General features: G+C 45.1%; 1 protein-coding gene across 6 annotated transcripts in view; it reads right to left on the bottom strand.

The window, feature by feature from the left end:
• The window catches only part of CRHR2 (corticotropin releasing hormone receptor 2), a 260488-nt gene that overhangs the window by 92925 nt on the left and 147150 nt on the right, over positions 1-20413 (bottom strand). For 4 of the 6 annotated variants that reach the window (XM_034759884.1, XM_034759887.1, XM_034759885.1 and 1 more), the window contains 2 exons: positions 9030-9115; positions 1507-1613 (listed from right to left, as the gene is read on the bottom strand). In XM_034759884.1, the coding sequence (XP_034615775.1) occupies positions 1507-1613; positions 9030-9115 (193 nt within the window). Of the gene's footprint in view, positions 1-1506; positions 1614-9029; positions 9116-9669; positions 9817-20413 lie in introns of those variants that run through there. The other 2 variants (XM_034759888.1, XM_034759889.1) reach the window with 2 other exon arrangements.

Genomic DNA, 20413 nt, shown 5'->3' with positions numbered 1-20413 from the left:
GCAGCATGATGGGCCACATTCTGCAGCAATGTTAACTCATGCCATCTTCATGAAAAACACCCTTCATGGCCATCATGTAATCCCTACAAAAGCCACACACAACTATGGCTCCCAGTTGAAAACAGTCAATGATGTAAAATTAACCAGTGGTAATTTTCAACTGTTTCTCCCCTCACACATGTGTTCTCCCAGCAGGAGTGGTGGCAGAAGGTCCCGCCCCGAAATGCCGCCTCCCACAGAGGCGGAGGACGGTCCCGCCGCCGAACTACCGCCGCGGTCGCCGCCCCCCAAATTGTAGTGCCCTAGGCGACTGCTTAGGTTGCCTAATGAGTTGCGCCAGCCCTGTCTCCCAGCAGTCCCATATCCTCTCCCCAGGCCTTGCTCTCCCGGTGGTAACTTCTGCTCCCAGCATAGAGGAGAGCTTGTATCTGGTTTCAGTGATTCACCTCCCCTTAGTCCTGGGCCCTGGCTGCCCAGTGCTGATGGTGGTATAAGAACCTACACAGAAGAAAAATCCGAAGGTCCTTATTCAGTTTATGCACAGTCCCTATTTAGGTGAACTCCTAAGGATTTCCAACGGGAGCAGGATCATTTCTGAGCACCGTAAAAGGTGGTGGAAGTCGATAGTTGCCACGATGGGCTCGATCCACTGAAGTCAATGGAAAGACTCCACTGAGTTCATTGGCTCCCGCCCAGTTCGCACATGCAGCTCCTGACCACGTGCAGATGATTATGCGCCCACCCATTCAGAACGCTGGCTAGGCTGGTGGAGGGACTTAACAGAAATGAACACGGATGGTGCCAGCAAGGGTTTTCATCAAAGGACAACACATGTGGCCAAAACAGAGACTTAGTCCAGTCCCAGGACCCTGAGTGGGAGGCTCCCTTCCTTCTCACGGGCAGGCTCCTGCATCTCTCTCTCAAGCGCCAATATACAGTGCTTCCTCTGAGAGCCAGGGGAAGCTGCAATTAGGATCAAGGTTTATTCTTTGCAGGCTGGTCACTGGGGGTGACAATCCCAAACACTCCCATCTAACGGGGGCGATGGAACAGGTAAAGCCTGATCCAAAACCCACCGGCGTCAAGGGAAAAACTCCCAACGACCCCAGTGGGCTTCGGAGCAGGACCTTACTCATCAGCTAGCATGTAACACACCTCATTTCCATGCATTTGCATAGCAATTTGCAAGGTGACCCACTCAAATACCAACTCACGTATCCTTCCCTTATCAAGTGTTCTTTGCAGTCACAGGTCCTCTGCTGTAGCATTAAATCATTCCGTTTCACTTCTGAATACCAATAGGGCTCTTAGCCCTCAGAGCAGTAGCACATCACTGATATATTATATGGACACTAATCAGTGGAAACTCCATACACAGTCAGAAGAATTGGATCTATATAGTTTTTCAACACCATACGCAATCCGGAGAATGCTATCACAGGGACTGAGTAACGTGAGATAGTCACACATCCAAGAAAATTAACCGAAAATGAATAGATTACTCACCTCAAGCACAAGAAAAGCATAAAGGCAACAATAAGCGCTCCTATAGATATACAGTGCCCCAGGTAGTTTATGAAGAGAGCAATCTTGTAATGGAGTGCATACTTCCTCTGGAGGTAAAGAGATAACATGATTAAATCAGCAGAATCTCGGAGCTCTGACATTAAGGAACAGTTAATCAGTTTAGGAAACTATAATTACTTTTCTTGATTTTAAGATGATCTTATTATAGTAACCCAAGGGCTACAGTTTATGGATGAGCCAATCATATTGTCCAGACATAAACAAGCAGTTCTTCTAACCACAACATGTGTTTCAGTTTGGAATTTTTTCCATATAGATCTGGCCAAATAGAACTTTTCTGTGGAATTTCAATAGGATTCAGTATTACCTGGCTTATACTGTTTAAATCTTCACACCTTAAAGCCAGCCATGGCGTCAAAGGCATGGGACACTCTGGAAAGACAAACGTCTCATGATTCCGACAGGAAACGAGACGGTAACATTTATTTTCTTTGTTAGATGTCCAGATATTATTTGTTCAGTAGCCAGTGTTAAGGTCAGGCTGGTTTCCCTAATATTAACTCTAATGGTTAAAGTTTTCTTATGAAAATAAATAAAAATAAATAATATTCTGTGTCATTGAAGCACTGTGCAAACTAAGGGCCTGATCCTTCAAACTTGTGTTTGAATTTATAAAGAGCTGGAATCTGGTGATCTGAGCACAGGGCTGGGAGCCCCCAAATTCTACACCCAGTTTTGACAGTGACTTACTCTGTGGCAAACTTTAATGTACATTTCTCTCTGTCACAGGGTATTGTAAGAATAGATCAGCCTAGACCCTGATCCTGCAGACAAAGGTCTAGTTTTAAGCACGTGAATACGCCCATTGAAATCAATGGGATTAATTTTGTGTTTAACTGATTAATTCTCACAACAAATACATAAAAGATTGCCTGTCTGTGAGCTGCAGTCAGAAAGAAGCAGCCCATACTTCATGCTAGTGGGTGGCAGGAATGCAGTATTAAAATGAACACTGGCACTGGCAGAAAACCAGCAAGGATTTTCCATTGCAAAATCTTAAAATAAAGAGAAATATTTTCCTTTTGTTCCAATTTTTCATTGAATTTGTAAGTTTTTTGACTACATGGAAAATTTTCAGTTTCTCCCCCATTTCTATCGTTTTTTCCCTCCCCACACTTGGTCCCACTGGAAGGCAAAAGAAAAAAAAAAGAGAAAGGGAAAGGAAGCTTCAGAAAACGAAAAGCAATTTTTTTCGTTTGTCAAAACCCAACAATTTCAGTGTCCCATCAAAACGCCCTTCGGCCAAAATGAAAATTTTCGTCAAAAATTCTCATTTCAGTTGAAAAATCCTTTGTGGTCACATACAGGTTTTGAGGAATGATTTTTCCCACCAGCTGAAGTAAATAGCGTTCTCAAGGCTGAAAAATGACACACACCCCGCAGCAGCTCCTTAGAAAGACTGCCCTGCAGGCAACATTTTCATGATCGAATCTACCTAAGTCTTCAGCAGATAGCATAATATGCTGTCCTTTGAGAGAACTATGTTATATGTGGCGGGGGAGTTAAGTGCATTCTGAACTCCCTTAAACTCTCACTTGCCCATTTCTGAATAGCCCTGAGGAAGAACAGAAACGAGAATCGAACAACATGACCTTTATTTTACCAATGTCACCAGATAACCAAAGGGCGAGGGGATGTCTTATAATTTGAACTGTACCTAACTCATCAAATGGCAGTTTGCATACATCATTCATGTAAAAATATATTGATCCGACGCATTACAGTCTTGATTTTTTGCTTAAATGCCATTTGAGTGCTAAGCACTTTCTGGAAATAATATAATATTTCCTCCTGCCCAGAAGAGCTTACCTTGTAAATTAGACATTACTCATCTCATTTGCGTCATGACTGTTATTTTAACTTTGCACATATTGAACAGTGTTACAGTTTTGAAGACAAACTTTGAAAATATGAACTCCTTTTTCAAACACTGGCACCGGAGAGGAAAAAGGATCGCCTTTGCTGTCAGTGAAGCTAATAACAGACTCAGGTTTTCCCCAAGGCAAACTCAGAACCCGTAGAGAGAAGCATGGTATTAATGCCTGTAAAACACTGGGCTGATTTGGTGGTAAAGCCACCCATGGTCCGCCTATGCCAGAGTTCACATCACGTGTAGAAACTGGAGCAACAGCACCAGTGCTGCAACACGCTGACACATTTTTTCCTACAGCCAACATACCCTGATCCCCCTCCTATACCCCAAACCCCCTCTGCTAATGTAACACATTGGTAAACTGTATGTTGCAGCCCCAACCCCGCCCTTCCCCATGTCTTATTCACATAGAGGATAATAATCTACTACTACGCCTTCAGTTCAAGTCGTTGATGTCAGTTTTGCACTGCTGAAGTTACCAGGATAAAATCCAGCTGCTAGCTCATAAGGCAGCTCCTAACACTAACAAGTGAATGAAGAGTCACGTGGTATACAGAATAACATGGCCATGTCATAGCAGCCATGCCTACCAGACAGGCACAGCTCACGCTACACACGCTAGAATGGGACCGATTGGCTGATATGACAAAGTGACAATCATTACTGATAACGTGGTCGTGCTGCACATATAGCGACATTGTTTCGAGTCAGCCTCTATCAGTTAAACTGGGACCAGGTGCAGGAAAACCAATTCAGTGTCTTGGATTCACAGGGCTGGTCCAAATGGTCTCTTTACAGCCAGAGTTCAAACAAACACAAGATGCCTTTCTTCCTTCAACAGACTCTCCCTGTCCCAGCTGGGGTCTGATTCCCTAATCTCTCCAAACCATCCTGGCCAATGACTCAACATCTGACTGTAATCATAGCTCCACTTAACCGAGCACATCTCCCCAGCCTGAGCTGGGTCTCATTTTCTGCTGGTTGAGTCCCCAGACTGTTCCTGCAGAAAGGGCAGGTATCTCTAATAGATTCCCTACTGAACCCCTTTGCAGAGTGTCTGGTCAGTCTAGATTTCATCCCATACCTGCACTGAACTATCATGTCTAGGAGCCCTGACTGTTAGTGCTGGCACTGTCTGCTGCCTTGGTCTTACTGCACACAACACACACCTTTTCTAGAGTCCCTTGAAGGGCTGGTTCGAATTGACCTGTGAGACAAAGGAAAACTAGGAGCCCAGTTGTCTATGCTACCTCAAGGCTTCTGTATTTTCTCCCAAAATATTCCTCTAGGCTCCTGGGGGCTTTGACATCCCATGTACCATTTTGATACAAAAGCACATTTGTTGGCTCCTGCTCTATCTCCTAACGCAGCTACTTCTCGTCCCTTCTCTCTTAGCAATGTCAGAACATGGTCGCCCACCAAGCTTACGCAGAACAAAACCAGACATGCCCTGTGCGCAGGTGTAGCTACAGAAAGTCCCCCTTTTACAGCGCCTTGTGCACTCTCGCACGGCCGGCGAACGAGAATGTTACTTCAGGCCAGTTACGGGGAAGGTTTCCATGAGGCGCAAACCTGCTGAGCTGAAACTGTACATCAGTTTCCCAGGATGCTACCGAACAGTCATCATAAGGACTCCTGGTCACCCAACAGTGCAGGGGGAGGGGCACTGCCCATCACTCAGGGGGAACTTGGAAGTTGAGTGGCCAGAGTATGATGCACTAGCCATCTCCATTTACATAAGGGGCCCCACTTCAACGGGACTATTCGTGAGAGTAAAGTTAAGCATATGTGTTTGTGGAACTCCCTTGTGAGTGTGTGCTAAAGGCCACCCCCCTTAGACAACTGGGCTCCCATGTGTCTGTTAGTGCCCCAGCTAGAAGCTAGCTTTAGCAAAAAGCGTAGCAGCTTGTGCTTTTTGGCTCTGAGGTTTCCAGTTCCGTTCCTGGTGCACCAGTCACATTTGAGGAATCAGGGCCCAGCCTGCTTTGAAGATAAGGATTTAGGCTCCCAAGCATAACATCCAGGCCTGAAAATGGCACTTTTTTATATTAAAACCAGATTGATGGATGTGGTCACTTGGCACCAACTCGCCCATCTGTGGCATCTATTAGGATTATTCAGTAACAATAGCGCATGCATGTGGGTGCATCTCACTTTTAATCAAAAAGGAGATTACAAGGAATCTGTGGGGAACACATTTGTTCACAAATCAACCCAGGTTTTATTCTTAGGTATTTCAGGAATATTCATAAACTTTAATACTTGTAAAGTTTGTCATAGCCCTTTAAGGATCTACTAAATGAGTTTTTAAGCTTTTGCAAACACGGAAGGTTTGGGGGGGGGGGAAATCACAACTTTCATATACTGAAGAAATAGGTGGTTTAAGAAATTTTATCATATTATCATAGCTGTAGGATTTTAAAGCAAAGAGCAAAGGAGAAAATCCCCTACTGCAGTGGCAACACCTATCCAACCCCTACTAACAAAACTCATCTGCATTTGCCTTTACAAGGATGTTAACTATTCAACGTCATGCAAGAAAAAGGAGAAGTGGGTTTAGAATGTGTTTCCCTGGACAGGAACAGCAAACGATACTATTTGGGCACCACACCTGCCTGACCTAAGTTAAAGGAAACATATTTCTTGCGCTAAAATCACCTTCAAGGCTTTGCACACGACTGTTCCTGCCTCCATCTGAACATTAGTTCCCACCTACATTAGTTCTCCCTGTGCACTAGGGTCTACTAACTCCTTTAATCGCAGGGTATGTCTTCACTACCCATCGTTTCGGCGGGTAGCAATCGATTTATCCGGGATCGATATATCGCGTCTCGTTAAGACACGATATATGGATCCCCGAATGCGTTCACCGTCGACTCCGGAACTCCACCAGAGTGAGCAATGGTAGCACACTCAATGGGGGAGCCGCGGCCGTCGATCCCGCGCCATGTGGACCCCAGGTAATTCGATCCAAGATACTTCAACTTCAGCTACGCTATTTGCGTAGCTTAAGTTGCGTATCTTGGATCGATCTCCCCCCAGTATAGTCCAGCCCTTAATGAGTCCCTGGTCTCCTTCCACTAGTGACTGATTTTTCCTTAAGCCACTCTCGATGCCTCAAACAGTCTCCCCCGTCCAGTGCACCAGTCAGTCTCAAGATAGATCTACAAAAGTCAAGGGTTGTGACTGCACCACTAACCACCTCCCTGCTGCGTTACTAGGTCTCACAATATGCAGTGCTTTTCTTTGGGCCGCAACTCCCGGAGTCATGGGATGTGAGAGAAGCTCAGGGTTCATTTTTAAAATAAATATTAGTTTCTAGCCCGCAAGGTTGCAGGGAAGAGCTTGAAAACGTGACCTGAGTGCACTCTAAAAGCTTGGAAACCAACCAAAAGGAAATGAAAAGCAGCCCATTATTTATGTTTTTAAACAAATCATGATTTCTAAGGCCTGGTCTACACTAGGGGAGGGGATCGATCTAAGTTACACAACTTCAGCTACGTAAATAATGTAGCTGAAGTTGACGTACTTAGATCGACTTACCGCGGTGTCTTCACCACAGTGAGTTGACTGCTGCCGCTCCCCCATCGACTCCGCCTGCGCCTCTCGCAGCACTGGAGTACAGGAGTCGACGGGAGAGCGCTATGGGGTCGATTTATTGCATCTACGCGATAAATCAACCCCCGCTGGATTGATCACTGCCCGCTGATCCGGCAGGTAGTGTAGACATACCCTAAGGCACTCTCAGGATTTTGGGGGCTCTGTCTGACTCATGAATGTTGAATACTTGGGGTTGGCAATACGGAAAGCCCTGTGCCGTCTATTCTTGCTTTCACACCTGCCCTTAATCCACCTTAACATACAAGTCACATTAAACTAAAGCAAAAAGTCGGAATGAACAACCGAATTCTGAACACGAGCCAGCTATTTTTGGTGCTTCCCTCCCTGTCCCCCCTCCTTTGCTAGAACGAGGGCTAATTTTGATTATAAACTCCTCAGGCAGGTGGGACTTTCATATGTTTGTAAAGGGTCCTGCATCTCTCCAGGAAAGGAGAGAAAAAACAAAGAAATATCCGTAAATCCCTGTGCTTCTAGAGTGAAATTCACCCCTGGGCAGAGGTTAGCACAATGCCTAGGTACCACTTACAAACAGGAGAATAGAAAGGATTAAACTGGCACATGGGTGTTGTACCTGTGCTCTGTGCAAGGGTGAACTTCCCTTTCATCTACGAGGGGAGGTTGCCAATCTGAGAACACAGAATTTCACACAAAGCTTCCAGCCTTCTTGAATGAGACTGCAGAATTTAACAAAGAGGAATAACATTTCCGTAAGCTCTTGTGTATTACAGGGTGTGCTGGCTCTGCAGTCCAACCATTCTGCTACAGGACTACATTATTGTCAGTTCTCCCTGTGTCTGCTGATGATAAAACGAGGTTGAGGATTGGGAATGCTTGGGACCGACAGATGCCATGTACCCTGCGGGACCAGGTGGTAAAAACACATCAGGCAGCAGTGAATATATTAGTACAGTAGTAGTAATAATAGTATTACAGTACAGCTATTGGCCCCAAACGACATTCAGTCCCCATTGTGCTAGGGACTGCACAAACACAGAGTAAGAGGCAGTCCCTGCCCCAAAGAGCTACCAGACAGACTGGGCTACTTAGACTGTAAGCTCTTTGGGACAGGGACTGCACGTGTAGACATTCCTTAGCTAGCTTGAGCAACAACAGCAGGGAAGCCGTGGCAGCACAGGCTGCACAAACCCACCCAGGGGGTGTGCAGAGAGAGGGGCAAGCAGGGGCATGGTCCCCCCGCCCCAAAATCTCCATGTGTCCCTGCAGCCCGGGGAGGGAGAGAGCTGAGCTCCTCACCCCCTGCTGGAGTCCCACGTTGCCTCTGCCTTCACACCCCCCCACTCACCTCAGAGGGGGTCTGCAAAGCAGGCAGAAGCACTGGGACTGCAGCAGCAGGGAAGGAAAAGCAGGAGGCTGCAGCCGTAAGGATGTCGGGAGGAGGATCTCAGCCAGCAGCTCTGCTGTTTCCTCCCTCCCTGGACTGCAGAGACAGGGAGAGTGCTGCTGCTGCTCCTGGGTGTCCCCATTAGAGGGGAAGGGGTGTCACGTGAACCTTTCTTTTGTGGGTGTTTAATGCGCCCCTCCAAAAACATTCACATTTAAATTCCCGTGCACGGCCCTGAACCCACCCAGGACCCAGGGTATGTACTTGAGCGGCTATTCAGTGCTGCTGTGGCTTCAGTGCTGTTATTTGAGTGAGCATGGTCCAAGCTGGCTTGAGGACCTCTACATGTGCTGAAGTCACGTCACTGGTTGCAGTGCAGACATAACCAAAGAATGGGAGTGTTACTATACCCGTCCCGCTTTTTAATTGACACATATAGTAAATGACTTGCCCAAGATCCCACTGGGACCTGTGGTAGAGCCAGAAATAGAATCCCAATTTCCTGAGTCCCAGACTAGCACCTTAACCACAAGACCCTCCTTCTTTTCCAGTATACTGAGAAAAATGACAACATTTGGAAAAATGGAGAGAAAGAGAGATACAGACCTTCTCATCCAAAATAGGTTCGCACTGAGAGTAGTTGGCCTTGGAAGCCCATGTCCCGTTTCCCAGGCATTCTCTGTAGGCGTTTCCTAATAGGGACCAAAATAAATAAATAAATCTGCAAGTTAACCAACCTCCCCACCCCCACACAGTGATAGCTTTACAGGTATAGATGTTAAATGAGAGCGTTTTCTCTGGGTAAATAATGAATTCTGCCTCTGTGGGCTTTGCAGAATAGATAACCTGCAACACTCAGTAAGACAGGAAAGGACTTTGAAGAACACAGAAAAAAAAAGGTTAAAAATAAAGTACATTTTCGCATGTGCCCGTATCTGCCCTCTGCAGTCACTCTAGGCTCCTGTAATTGCCAGCAGTTACAAGTTACCACACAGCTCTTCCTAAGCAAGCACATTTATTCTTAAGGTGAAAACATTACAGAGAAAACATTAAAAACAATAAAAGAACCTACATGCACGCTAACTAGCTTCCCAGAAATCACCCACCAACTCCAACAAGGGCTCTGGTAGGAGTCACTCCTTCAAACCCCACCACTGGGTTTATCTGTGGTTACAAGTTCTTAACAGCCTTAGCTCCGAACTATCACCCCCATGCATAGGTTAGTTTTTCTTCTATACAGTTGGACCTTTGATATTGAGACTCTGGGAACAGATCATCAGCAGACAGTGGTCCCATCCTCAGATCATAGCTTCAAAAGGTTGGTTTTTGCATAGCCAGGAGGTGAGGGATTTGCATTCACCTCTCCCTAGAGACTCCCGAAGCAAACAGCTTGATACTGTTTGTCCCAAGAGTCCATTCACCTCTGGTACTTTGTTCAGTACAGTCCTTTGAAGTTCAGAACACTTCCCAGGGTTCACAGCACATTTCCCCTCACAGAGTTTACATACAATCTCACCCATTAGAATACACAAGCCGTTCATTCAATACAACGGACCCAGAACACACTTAAAACTTAATTCAATAAGGTTTCCCAAGGATATTGCAGGAAATTGCCATACCTCTCTCAGCCTTATGAAAAGGAGGTTAAATAAATTTGTGCAAAAAAAGTCATCTAGTCCAATCTCCTGACAGATTTTTACCCCAATTCCCTAAATGGCCACCTCAAGGATTGAACTCACAACCCTAGGTTTAGCAGGCCAATGCTCAAAACACTGAGCTATCCCTCCCCCCTACAGATTAGGGCCTTGTTCCCCTCTCCCTTACACTGATGTAAACTGGGAGTAAGGCCAGGTCTACATTGCAAAGTTTTGATGGCATACCTGTCGGTCAAGAGTGGGAAAAAAACACACCCCCTAGCTGACATAGCTATGACGTCAAACTCCCAGCATAGACGCAACTACTCTGACAGAAGAGTGCTGCCATCAGCATAGCTAATGTCATTCGGGGAGGTAGTGGTCCTACACTGGCAGGAAGTCCTCCTTGTGTTGGCCTATGCCCTGTCTACACTATGGAGCTCTGCTGACATAACTACACCAGCAAAACATATGTAGTGTAGACAAGGCCTAACTCCCTTGGAGCCACTGACTCTTCATACGTGCCGCCTTCCTATACAGCAGCATAGAAAGCAAACGATTCAGGATTTGGATCAAGCTTTCTGGCCTTCCTAACAAACCAGTCAAACTAGTCACGCAGGCTGAATTCAGGCCAGCTGGCTTTCCCATTGGCTGTTAAGATTCTCACAGTCAGCTGCATGAGATGCCACAAGTGGGGACAAAACAACATTTCAGTGAGGCTGGGAAAGCAACACATGAACTTTGTCTGAATTGATTTCAGTTTTAATTGAGTGTTGTTCAGGCCCAGCCACCCGTCCTTTAAAAAACAAACCGCCCACAGAAAGAGTCTGAATGTCCACTGGGGAACACGGGCGCGAAGGAGGAGTAACTGCCGGGCAGTCAGTGGCGTTACGCCGGCGCAAAACTGGCCTGAGCGGGATCAGAATGAAGCCCAAACTGCTTCTGCCTTTTTGCCCAAACATTCTGGATGTCTCAAAGGCCGCCATTTGGTTAATGAGAGTTAACACAATACAGACTCCAGTCACTCTGGTTTTTAATTCCCCCTTCTGATATAATTGCTTTCTTCTCACTGACTTCTCTGAAAGCAGATAATAATATCATCTAGCCCCTGTCAGAGCTCCACCGAATTACTTGCCAATTCATCCTGCTTCCTTATTTTAAAAGTATTGTGTCACCTTCAGGAACTACAGAGCTCCTGCTCCGCACATCAGTGGACCGGAGACCATTTTGTGCTGTGAAAGTTAACGCTCTCTCACACACACCTCCTCCCCACCCCCGAAGGGGTACCAGTAAACCAAACGTTTGAAGTCCTTGCTGAGAAATGAGTTGCTAAATTCATTTTCATGTTCATTTGAAATATAGCCTTAAGGGACCCATGGGCTGTGCAAAACAGCATGCATCTATTCTAGCTGTGGGGAATATGCCAGATAATTCCGTGGCCTCTTGAGAGGAAACGACGACTTTGAAGTACAAACTATTTTATTGTATATAAATTCTCTCACCTCCCCACCCCACACAAAAGCTTTGTGTAACTAAAACATTTCCCCCTTTGTCTATTGCAGGCGATAGCCTATGAGAGAGTCACTGACAATTAGGTTTCAAAGTAGCAGCCGTGTTAGTCTGTATCCGCAAAAAGAACAGGAGTACTTGTGGCACCTTAGAGACTAACAAATTTATTTCAGCATAAGCTTTCATGGGCTACAGCTCACTTCTTATAAAATAAAGAATAGACACTTCATTAAAATGCACACAGGACAAAGCTAAGCAACTGCATCCTCATCTCCTCATCTCACCTTCCTCCTCTCTTTACCCCCATCCTTCCTTTTGTCCATTTGTCTTCATCATATGGCGCTGCGTCAGCCCAGCTGTTACACAGCTGTGCAGTATGGATGGTGGGAATAAGGAGCAAACCAAGAGCCCACATGCCTACATGCTGCTTAAAATGCCTTTAAAAAAAATCACTGAAGCAATTGCTAGGATAGGGTAGATTGGGTCTTTTTTAGTATTTTTAAATAATGGAAGTTTATGCCGTGAGTCTCTTTAAATCTACCAGTACCTAAGTTAACAGTAGGATAGTTCACAGAGGGCAATACATGTGGCTTAGAATCCACATGTATTTGTTACAAGACATTTATGATCATTTGAGAGGTGATGCAGGGGTGGGGGGAATCTCAGGGATGGCTACTGACATCTCCTGCTGATACTGATGGCTAGTTAGCATTACTGACAACTTTCAGGGTATTCAACAGAGCTGGAAGGAATGACACCTAGATGCAAAACTGCCACAAATCGGGGTGTGAAGTGACACACAATGGATCACCTCGTTGCTTATGGCATGTGCTACATCTGTAGAAGACCATTCAATTTCACACAGTGTTGCACGCAGCTGAAACTTGGCTACCTACGTGTGCAGATTCACTGCTTTCTCCCATAGCAACAGGGTGGATACAATGGGTATGAAACATTGCCAGTGCATTAAGCCAATGAGGCGGGATGATTTTATAGCTCTGATCTCAGCTCTCAACATAAATGTTCATGTTATTCTCCATTCCAGCACGCATATATTGTATGAAGTGGCCTTACTATACAAGTCAATGGAAGTTAATTTTATCCTTCTGTTAGCTGCATCTGATACCAGCTGGGAACACCTGAGGGAATGAGCCATCACTACAGTAGGCAGTGGTTGAGAAGATACTTAACAGTATTCCATTACCCTCGGTTTTCACACACATAAGTACTGAAAACATTCACTTTTGGGGATGTAAAAAGCGACAAAGAGTCCTGTGGCACCTTATAGACTAACAGACGTATTGGAGCATAAGCTTTTCGGGGGATGAAATTTTCCATGCTTATTTTCGGACCAACGGAATTTGGGGTGTATTGAAAATTGTGTTAAAAATTACAAGCTATCACTTTAAGTGAAGGGGTTTCCAGGTCCTGCTTGCACTGTAGGGAAGCATGGGATCTGCGGCTCCAGTCAGTCAGTCTTCAAAGAGCTAGCCTAAAGCAAGGTGGGTCCCTCTGTCTTAGGGAGCAGCCTGTTTTGTTTGATTTTGGTTTCTTGTGTGTTATTTCTAAGAAATAAAGTAGTGTTACATTCCAACATCCAGAAAGAGTATTTTATGTTTTTTATTTACATTTGTGTGTATGCTGTAATCATAAAGGGGTTTAGGGTTTATTTGTTTTATTTTCTGAAAGTTTGGACAAAAACTTTGGCAATTTTTGAGTTATAGGACAGTAAAAATATGTTCATTTTCCTTTGTAAATAATTCTAACCACACCTCTTGAGTAGTGCTACAATAAAAAAGACTACTGGAGCTTGGAATCTGAAACTTGGCATTACTACATCCTCACTGAGGACTTCTATTTTGCGCAGTGTGGAAAAAAAAATGGCTTTGGATTTAATAATTATGTGATGCTTGGACAATTGTGTCCTGAACATATCACAGCAGACAATATTCTTTAAGTCTATAAGGAAGCACTTAAATGGCTTGAATTTCCATTCCCGGGCTCTGCTTGTGAATACACAAAATTGCACACGTACTTTGTAGGTGCAAGCCCTTAATGGTTCTCATACCTGTGCATATAGGACAGATGTTTCAGCTGCAAAACCCACTTCACCCAATGGGCTTGATGAGTGCAAATTCTCACACTTGCTCATGTTCAGATGCTGGAATATTTAAAATGCAGATGGCAGATACCCATATCTGCAGAGATCAGGTGCATGCACATTCTGGGCATGAACAATAAGTCCAGGCAGCAGCTCTGGCCTCAAGTGCCATGTCCATCCTGCACTGCTATGGGGAGACAGTCAGAGAGGAGCATTTGCCTCCAGGGACAGTGAACTCCCAGGCAAGGCAGCTTTAAGTTTTCCATGGGGTCTGTAAGAATTCTGCCAGCAGAGGCTGCACCAGGGATGTGCGGAGTAACGGAATCTCCCAGTTGCCATAGTCTTGCCCCTCCCGCAGCCGGCCCCACTCACTTTTTGGTTGCCTATGTTAAAACTGATTTCAGGAGCAGTGTTAACTCAGCCGCATGGCACAGCTGTACCATTAAACATATAGCTGAAGATGTTCGTTTGTATCTTATAGGATGGGCAGTGCCGCAGAGTGCGCTTTCCTTATGGAAGCTGTACTTCCCACCCATCAGCCCATGTAGACGGAGCCTGAAGTCTCCAGCAGGGCTCGCTGCCACAGCTGCAGTGACCCTATAGCCCCCCTGCTGTACTGTGCTGCTGGGAAACCCTTCAGTATTGCACATGCCTGCCACTGGCTTCAAGGGTTGCCAGGCACATGCACCCAGGGGGCAAAATGTTAGAGTTATAGCAGATTATCTCGGTGTTCCCTTAAGAAGAGAGAGGCAAAGAGAAAGTCACCCCTGAGATGTCACCCCTTCATCCTTCTATTTATTGCCCCATTACCACAGTATCCAATATGGCTATTGGGGAAAAAAGCAATAATTTGTAGAAATACAGAGACACCAGGGGTGAAATCCCAGCCCCATTCACATCGGTGGGAGTTTTGCTGGTGATTTCAATGGAACTGGGATTTTATCCTAGAACTTTATTAATGGTTGGAAACTAATATCAGCATATAGGATCCACTTTACCCCTTAAGAGGATGGATAGCCTGGTGGCTAGGGTGCGAGCCTAGGATGTGAAGAAACCCCACTTCAATTCCCCGATCTATAAGAATGACCTTGGGCAAGTCACTTAGCTTTTCTGTGCCTCAATTCCCCACCTGTAAATATGGGGATAATAGCATTGCCCTGCCTCACAGGGGTGTGAGAGCATGAATGCATTAAAAATTGCAAAGATCAGTAGGGGCCATATAAGTACCCAAAAGAGAAGTGCACTTGACTGGTGTAGGAGTTACATAATCATTCAAAGGCCTGACTGAAGGGTCACTAATCATGAATCCTTCTCTGTCACATACAAACTTCCAGCTAATGAGCACAAAAATACTTCAGATATTTGACCCTCGGTTTGAATGCACTTGTCTTAATTGGCCACAAAACCATTTCACAGGGTTTCTTGCCTTTTGGAGGATGGCTCAAGAGGACACTGGCATGGGGGAAAAGTATTTTTCACAGATTCAAACCTATGCCTAGGAGATGTTATTTCATTTGTCACATGTGGCTCTCAGAGAGAGAGAAATTTATTTGGTTAATGTCAGTGGGTTAAATTTCAGCTAACAAAGCTGAAAATCAACCTTAGCTGAGCAAGTAATGCCCCTTGTAAACAAAGCCCTTAATGAGGGAAATGATCCTTGAAGAAACGTGATTTTTTTTCAAATCTTCTTCCCCGAGACGTTCCTGTGATGAGCATAAAGAAAACTCTTCTTGGCACCAGAAGTGATCCCATTTGAAAGTGGGGTATGAAGTAGTAAGTGAAGGCACTCTAAAAACCATAGTAATGAAACAGAGGCTTAGTTGTACAGCACTTTCCATTTTGAAGGACCTCAAACTACAGCTGGTCAGAACATTTTTACTGAACTGTTTCAGGGAGACATAATGGTTTCCAGATGTGGGGTGACAGTTTGTGGCAGGGTTAGGCACCTGCAATCCATGCAATCAATGAGGGTCCCCAAGGAACCAAGGGGAGTCCCCTGAAAGCCAGATTCAGTCCATGAAGACCTTCTGTTTTGCCTGCCAGGCATTAGCTGCTCCATCCTGGTTCCCACTGAGGGCTCCACTGTAGCGATGGCCCTGATACCTGGCTCCAAGCGACTGTGGTTCCCTGCCCAGCCCTGGCTGTAGCATTTCCATGCTGACCTGCCTGAGTGCCCCCCAGTCCTGCCAGCTCCAATGACGCTCTGCAGCCAGGAGGGATAGGGCCGGAACTACCAGGAGCCCGAGGCCAACCAGATCCAGCTCGGGGGGCTGCCTTTACAGCAGAACCCCTAGTGGGGACCAGGAAGGAACAGTGGACACCTGTCAGGCCAAAGGGAAGGCCCTCGCCTGTGGCTCCAGCGCCTGTGTTCCCATGCCAGGCGCCCTCTTTCACTCCTCTGTGGATGATGGGCCAGGAGTGGGGGTGCTCAGACACAGGTCAGCACAGGGACACTGCAAGCCAGGAGAAGGCCAGAGAGTGTAAGGACAGAGCAGCTGAAAGCCCAGGGTGGATCCAGAGCTGAGTAGCAGGGCCACCCAGACATCAGAGCCCCATGTGGGGACAGGAGCAACAACAGTTTGGGCCCCACAATTGAGCTCTTCAGGACCCCCCCCCCCAAGGGCAACACTGCCACTGGTGAGAGTAATTCTATAAGTTAATGATTAGGGCAGTGGGCTGGAATGTGGGTGTTTTGGGTTCAACTCCCTGCATTCTCTTGATTTAGAGCAAAGCGTTTCATCCCAGATCACTCCAAATCAGGCAGAACAGGGACTTGAACCTGGGGCTCCCAGGTCCTAGGCCAGTGCTCGAGCCACTAGGCGGCTCTCTCTCTCTTGCTCTCTCTCTCTGCCACAAAATGGGATTGTCATTTCCTGGTCAACTCTGTTCAAAACACTTCACAAGGCTGTGACCCAAATTCTCCTGTCTGCCTGAGGTGGGCTAAATTGGAGGGGGAGACAGAGGGCTTCTGATTTTAGGTTTTAACTGATAAACACCCCTGATTTAAAAAAGAAAAGGGGGTGGGGGGAGTTAGCCAACAAACAGCAGGCCTGGTTACTCAATTCATGCTGATTTCCCTCCTTTCCCATTGCAGTGTGTATATACAGGATGTCCCTGTCTTGCATTAAGGACTTGTCTATACGGAGCAATAATGCAGGCAACAGAGATGTGATTTCTAAAGCGCACTAACATGTTGTGCATTAATTGGTCTGTGTAGACAAGTCCTTAATGTGAGACAGGAACATCCTTTATATATACACTGCAATGTTAATCTGCCTTAGGGAATAAAATGCCCTAAACCAGGGGTTCAGTAACAAGAATACAAAGTTTAAACTAACTGCCCTATGCGTCCATTCCATGTGGAACATAAGGCCTTCACCACTATACTCCATCTTTGATGGTTTCTTGCTGCAGTCTTCGCTTCTTCCCAGGTCATTTTGATAGCTTTCAATTCTCCTTCTTGTTTGCGTGTACTAAACCAGCCACTAGGGGAGAGGGGACAGATAGTTAAATCTAGTTTTAGGTGTGTTTGTTGTTAGCAATGGCGGGAAGTGCGGTGCCTGTGTAATGCCAACAAACCCCAGTCGGCGGCAGCCGGATTGAACCTGGGACCTCTGGAGCTTAGTGCATGAGCCTCTACTGCATGAGCTAAAAGCCAACTGGTGATTCACTAAGGCTGTAGCAGACTCATTTTATCTCTCTCTAAGTGGTCTCGGGGCCACTAGATGGGACAGAACACCACACCCAGGCGGTGTGTGGGTTACACTTGCAGAGCTACTGCAGACGTGTTTGTTTCTGGCCTGAGTGAAGACTCTTAATACCTAACGAGGCTGACGTGTGTATGGTTTTACAATACAACATATGGCGATGAGACAAAGCTGAATTTACAAGAATAAAAAAAAAAAAAAAAAAAAAAGAGATTTGGGAAGTCATCTGTAAGGAAGGCCTACAAACCCTTACAAACATAAGGGAAATGACTACAGCCTCTGGGACTATTTCACCATGATTTAATCCACCACACCAAATTTGGGAAGAATACCGTGAAAGAGCTTTTGTTTTCCACAGCCAGTGATGATATTTCAGATGACGCTAAAAAGTAAACTATCACAGTCAACAGCGTAGGGGTCAAGACTTACAGTTTAACGAGAAACCTGTTAATCCCTGAAGAGCCTGTAGACAAAAGCTTGATGAGATAGGAAATCTGTTAAAAAATGTTTCAACCCAACACCTAGTGAAACAGTAGAACGATTGAAGTTTAACTCTCGGTCAAGGGCAGCAGGAACACAGTAACGGAATTTGGGGCAGAACCGAGAAAGCTCTCTCAAGATTGTAGTTATGGTGTGTCCCTGACACAAGTGCTAAGAGACCGATTAGTTTGTGGCATTAATGATGACAAAAAGGCAAAGGCGATTACTGTCTGGACAACAGTTAACATTCGAAACAGCTCTGAAATTGGCACAGCCTATGGAATCAACAAATACAATTTTACAGGATTTACAAACACAAAACCCCGGGCAGATGGAAACAGCACACAAGAAATAGAAGGTAGGTGGGAAGAAAAATATGCAAGGCAACCTGGGAAACAGATCCAATCAGCTAGCAGAGAGTGTTATAGTCATGGAGGCAAACACAACCCAATCGACTGCGGGTTGAAAAAATGAGAAACGTCACATCTGCAGGTTGACAGGGCACATCTGAAGTGTGTCAAAACAATACCGGGAAAGCAGAGACACAAAACCAGGATAAAAAGCAGCCTCATAGCCTTGGTACTTTTAATGTACTTCAGGTGAAAAGTAGTGAAAAGGAAGATGAAATAGCAGCTTATACTCTCTATAGTATAACAAACAAATATTCCTGAAATAGGTCCTATTCATATTGGGCTGTCTGTAAAGAGAAACAAAACATATGATTTGAGCTGTACATGGGAGATAATGTAACTATTTTAAGCCAAGAAGCATATGGGACCTTGTGGAAAGACGGTGAGCCACCTCCACTGCAGAAATGTAGGACAAAGTTACCACCACGCTGGAGAAAGGATAAAGACACTGCAAGCCACCAATGTGAATGTTTGGTACCAGAGACAAGTAAGGCATCTACCATTTTTAGGAGTCACAGGCACTGGCCTGACTGGCTCAGAAGAGGGTGACTGGCTGTCCTTTCACTGGATTCACTGATTTCACTTGAAATCAGAACATGATCTAGTTCTGGAAACTTTGAAATACACATACAGAAGTATTTAAAGATGAACTGGATACTATAAAAGGCACTACTGCTAAAGTCTATGTAAACCCAAATGACACGCCTTGCTATTTCAAACCCAGATCTGTACCCTGGGTCATGAAACAAAACGTTGAAATTAAGTTAAAAAGACTACAGGCAACTGGCATTATTGAACCTGTAAAGTTTTCTAGATAGGCTGCCCCAAGAATCCCAGTGAAGAAGCCGGATGGCTCCATATGCCTGTCAATACGGTCTCAATTAAAACAGTGCCCAATTCCAAAACTGAACTGCTCTTTGCAGTTTTAGCAGGAGGCCAATTGTTCACAAAGTTACATCTGAGCCATGACTACCAACAGATCATCCTGGAAGAAGCCTGCAAGCAGTGGGTCATTGTAAATTCTCAAAGACTGTTTGAATATGATCAGTTCCTTTTTGGTATGTCCTCAGACCCTGCTATTTTCCAAAGAACCGTGGTGGGATTGATTCAGGGAATTCCACGTGGTGGCAGTATATCTGGATGATATATTAATCACAGGTCCCACAGAAACAGAACATTTACAAAATTTAGCAGAAGAGCAACACAGGCTAAAGGAAGCAGGTCTGCGCCAAAAACGGAATCAGTGTTCCTTCCTGGCATACAAAGTGATATCCTTGGGCTGTAAAGTGGATGCCCAGGGACTCCAGCAAGTGAGAGATAAAGTCAAAGCAATTAGAGATGCTCTGGCACCTAGGAATATTTCGGAGCTGACAGTTTACTGAGGCTTGCAGAATTTCCCTAGTAAGTTTTTGCCAAACTTAATACTTCTCATGCCTCTGTATAGGCTACTTAAAAAGGGGGTTAAACAGTATTGGAAATCAGTTCACGAATCAGTGCTTCAGGAGTCTAAACTATTGCTACAGTCCCCATAAGTCCTGGACCATTATGAGACTGACAAACAACTGATATTGATTTGTGATGCATCTTCAGAATTGGAGCCGTTTTAGCTCACCGGATGGAGAATGGATAAGAAAAGCTAACTGCATTTGCATCCCAGACGGTCTTCTGCTGGTCATAATTATTAATAGCTAGATTGAGAGGGATTAGCGGTTATCTTCGGGGTGCAGAAGATATTTCTATTATATATAGGCACCGATTTATAATTTGCACCAATGAAACCCCTACTCACATTGTTTAATGAGATGAACATTATGCCACAGATGGCATCACTCAGGATCCAGAAACGGCCAGTGACATTAAGAGAGTATGAATATACCATTGTATACAAAACTGGTCAGAAGTTGGGAAATACAGATGCTTTAAGCCAGTTGCTTTTACTAGAGACACGAAAAAGATAAAAAAAAAAAAAAAAAAAAAAGGGAAGAGAGTGTTACTAATGGACTGTCTTCATACACCTCCAATGACACCATTACAGGTAAAAGTACTGGATCTGTACCAGTCCATGATTCACAAAAGTTTGAGAATTTGTGCTAAGGTGATGGCCCCAGACCAAAGCTGATTAGAAGCTCACACCTTATTATAAGCGACA

Source organism: Trachemys scripta, chromosome 2 (assembly GCF_013100865.1).
Source record: "Trachemys scripta elegans isolate TJP31775 chromosome 2, CAS_Tse_1.0, whole genome shotgun sequence".
NCBI lineage: Eukaryota > Metazoa > Chordata > Testudines > Emydidae > Trachemys > Trachemys scripta.
The sequence above is the reverse complement of the archived record's forward strand: the minus strand, read 5'-3'. Positions and strand labels throughout refer to the sequence as shown.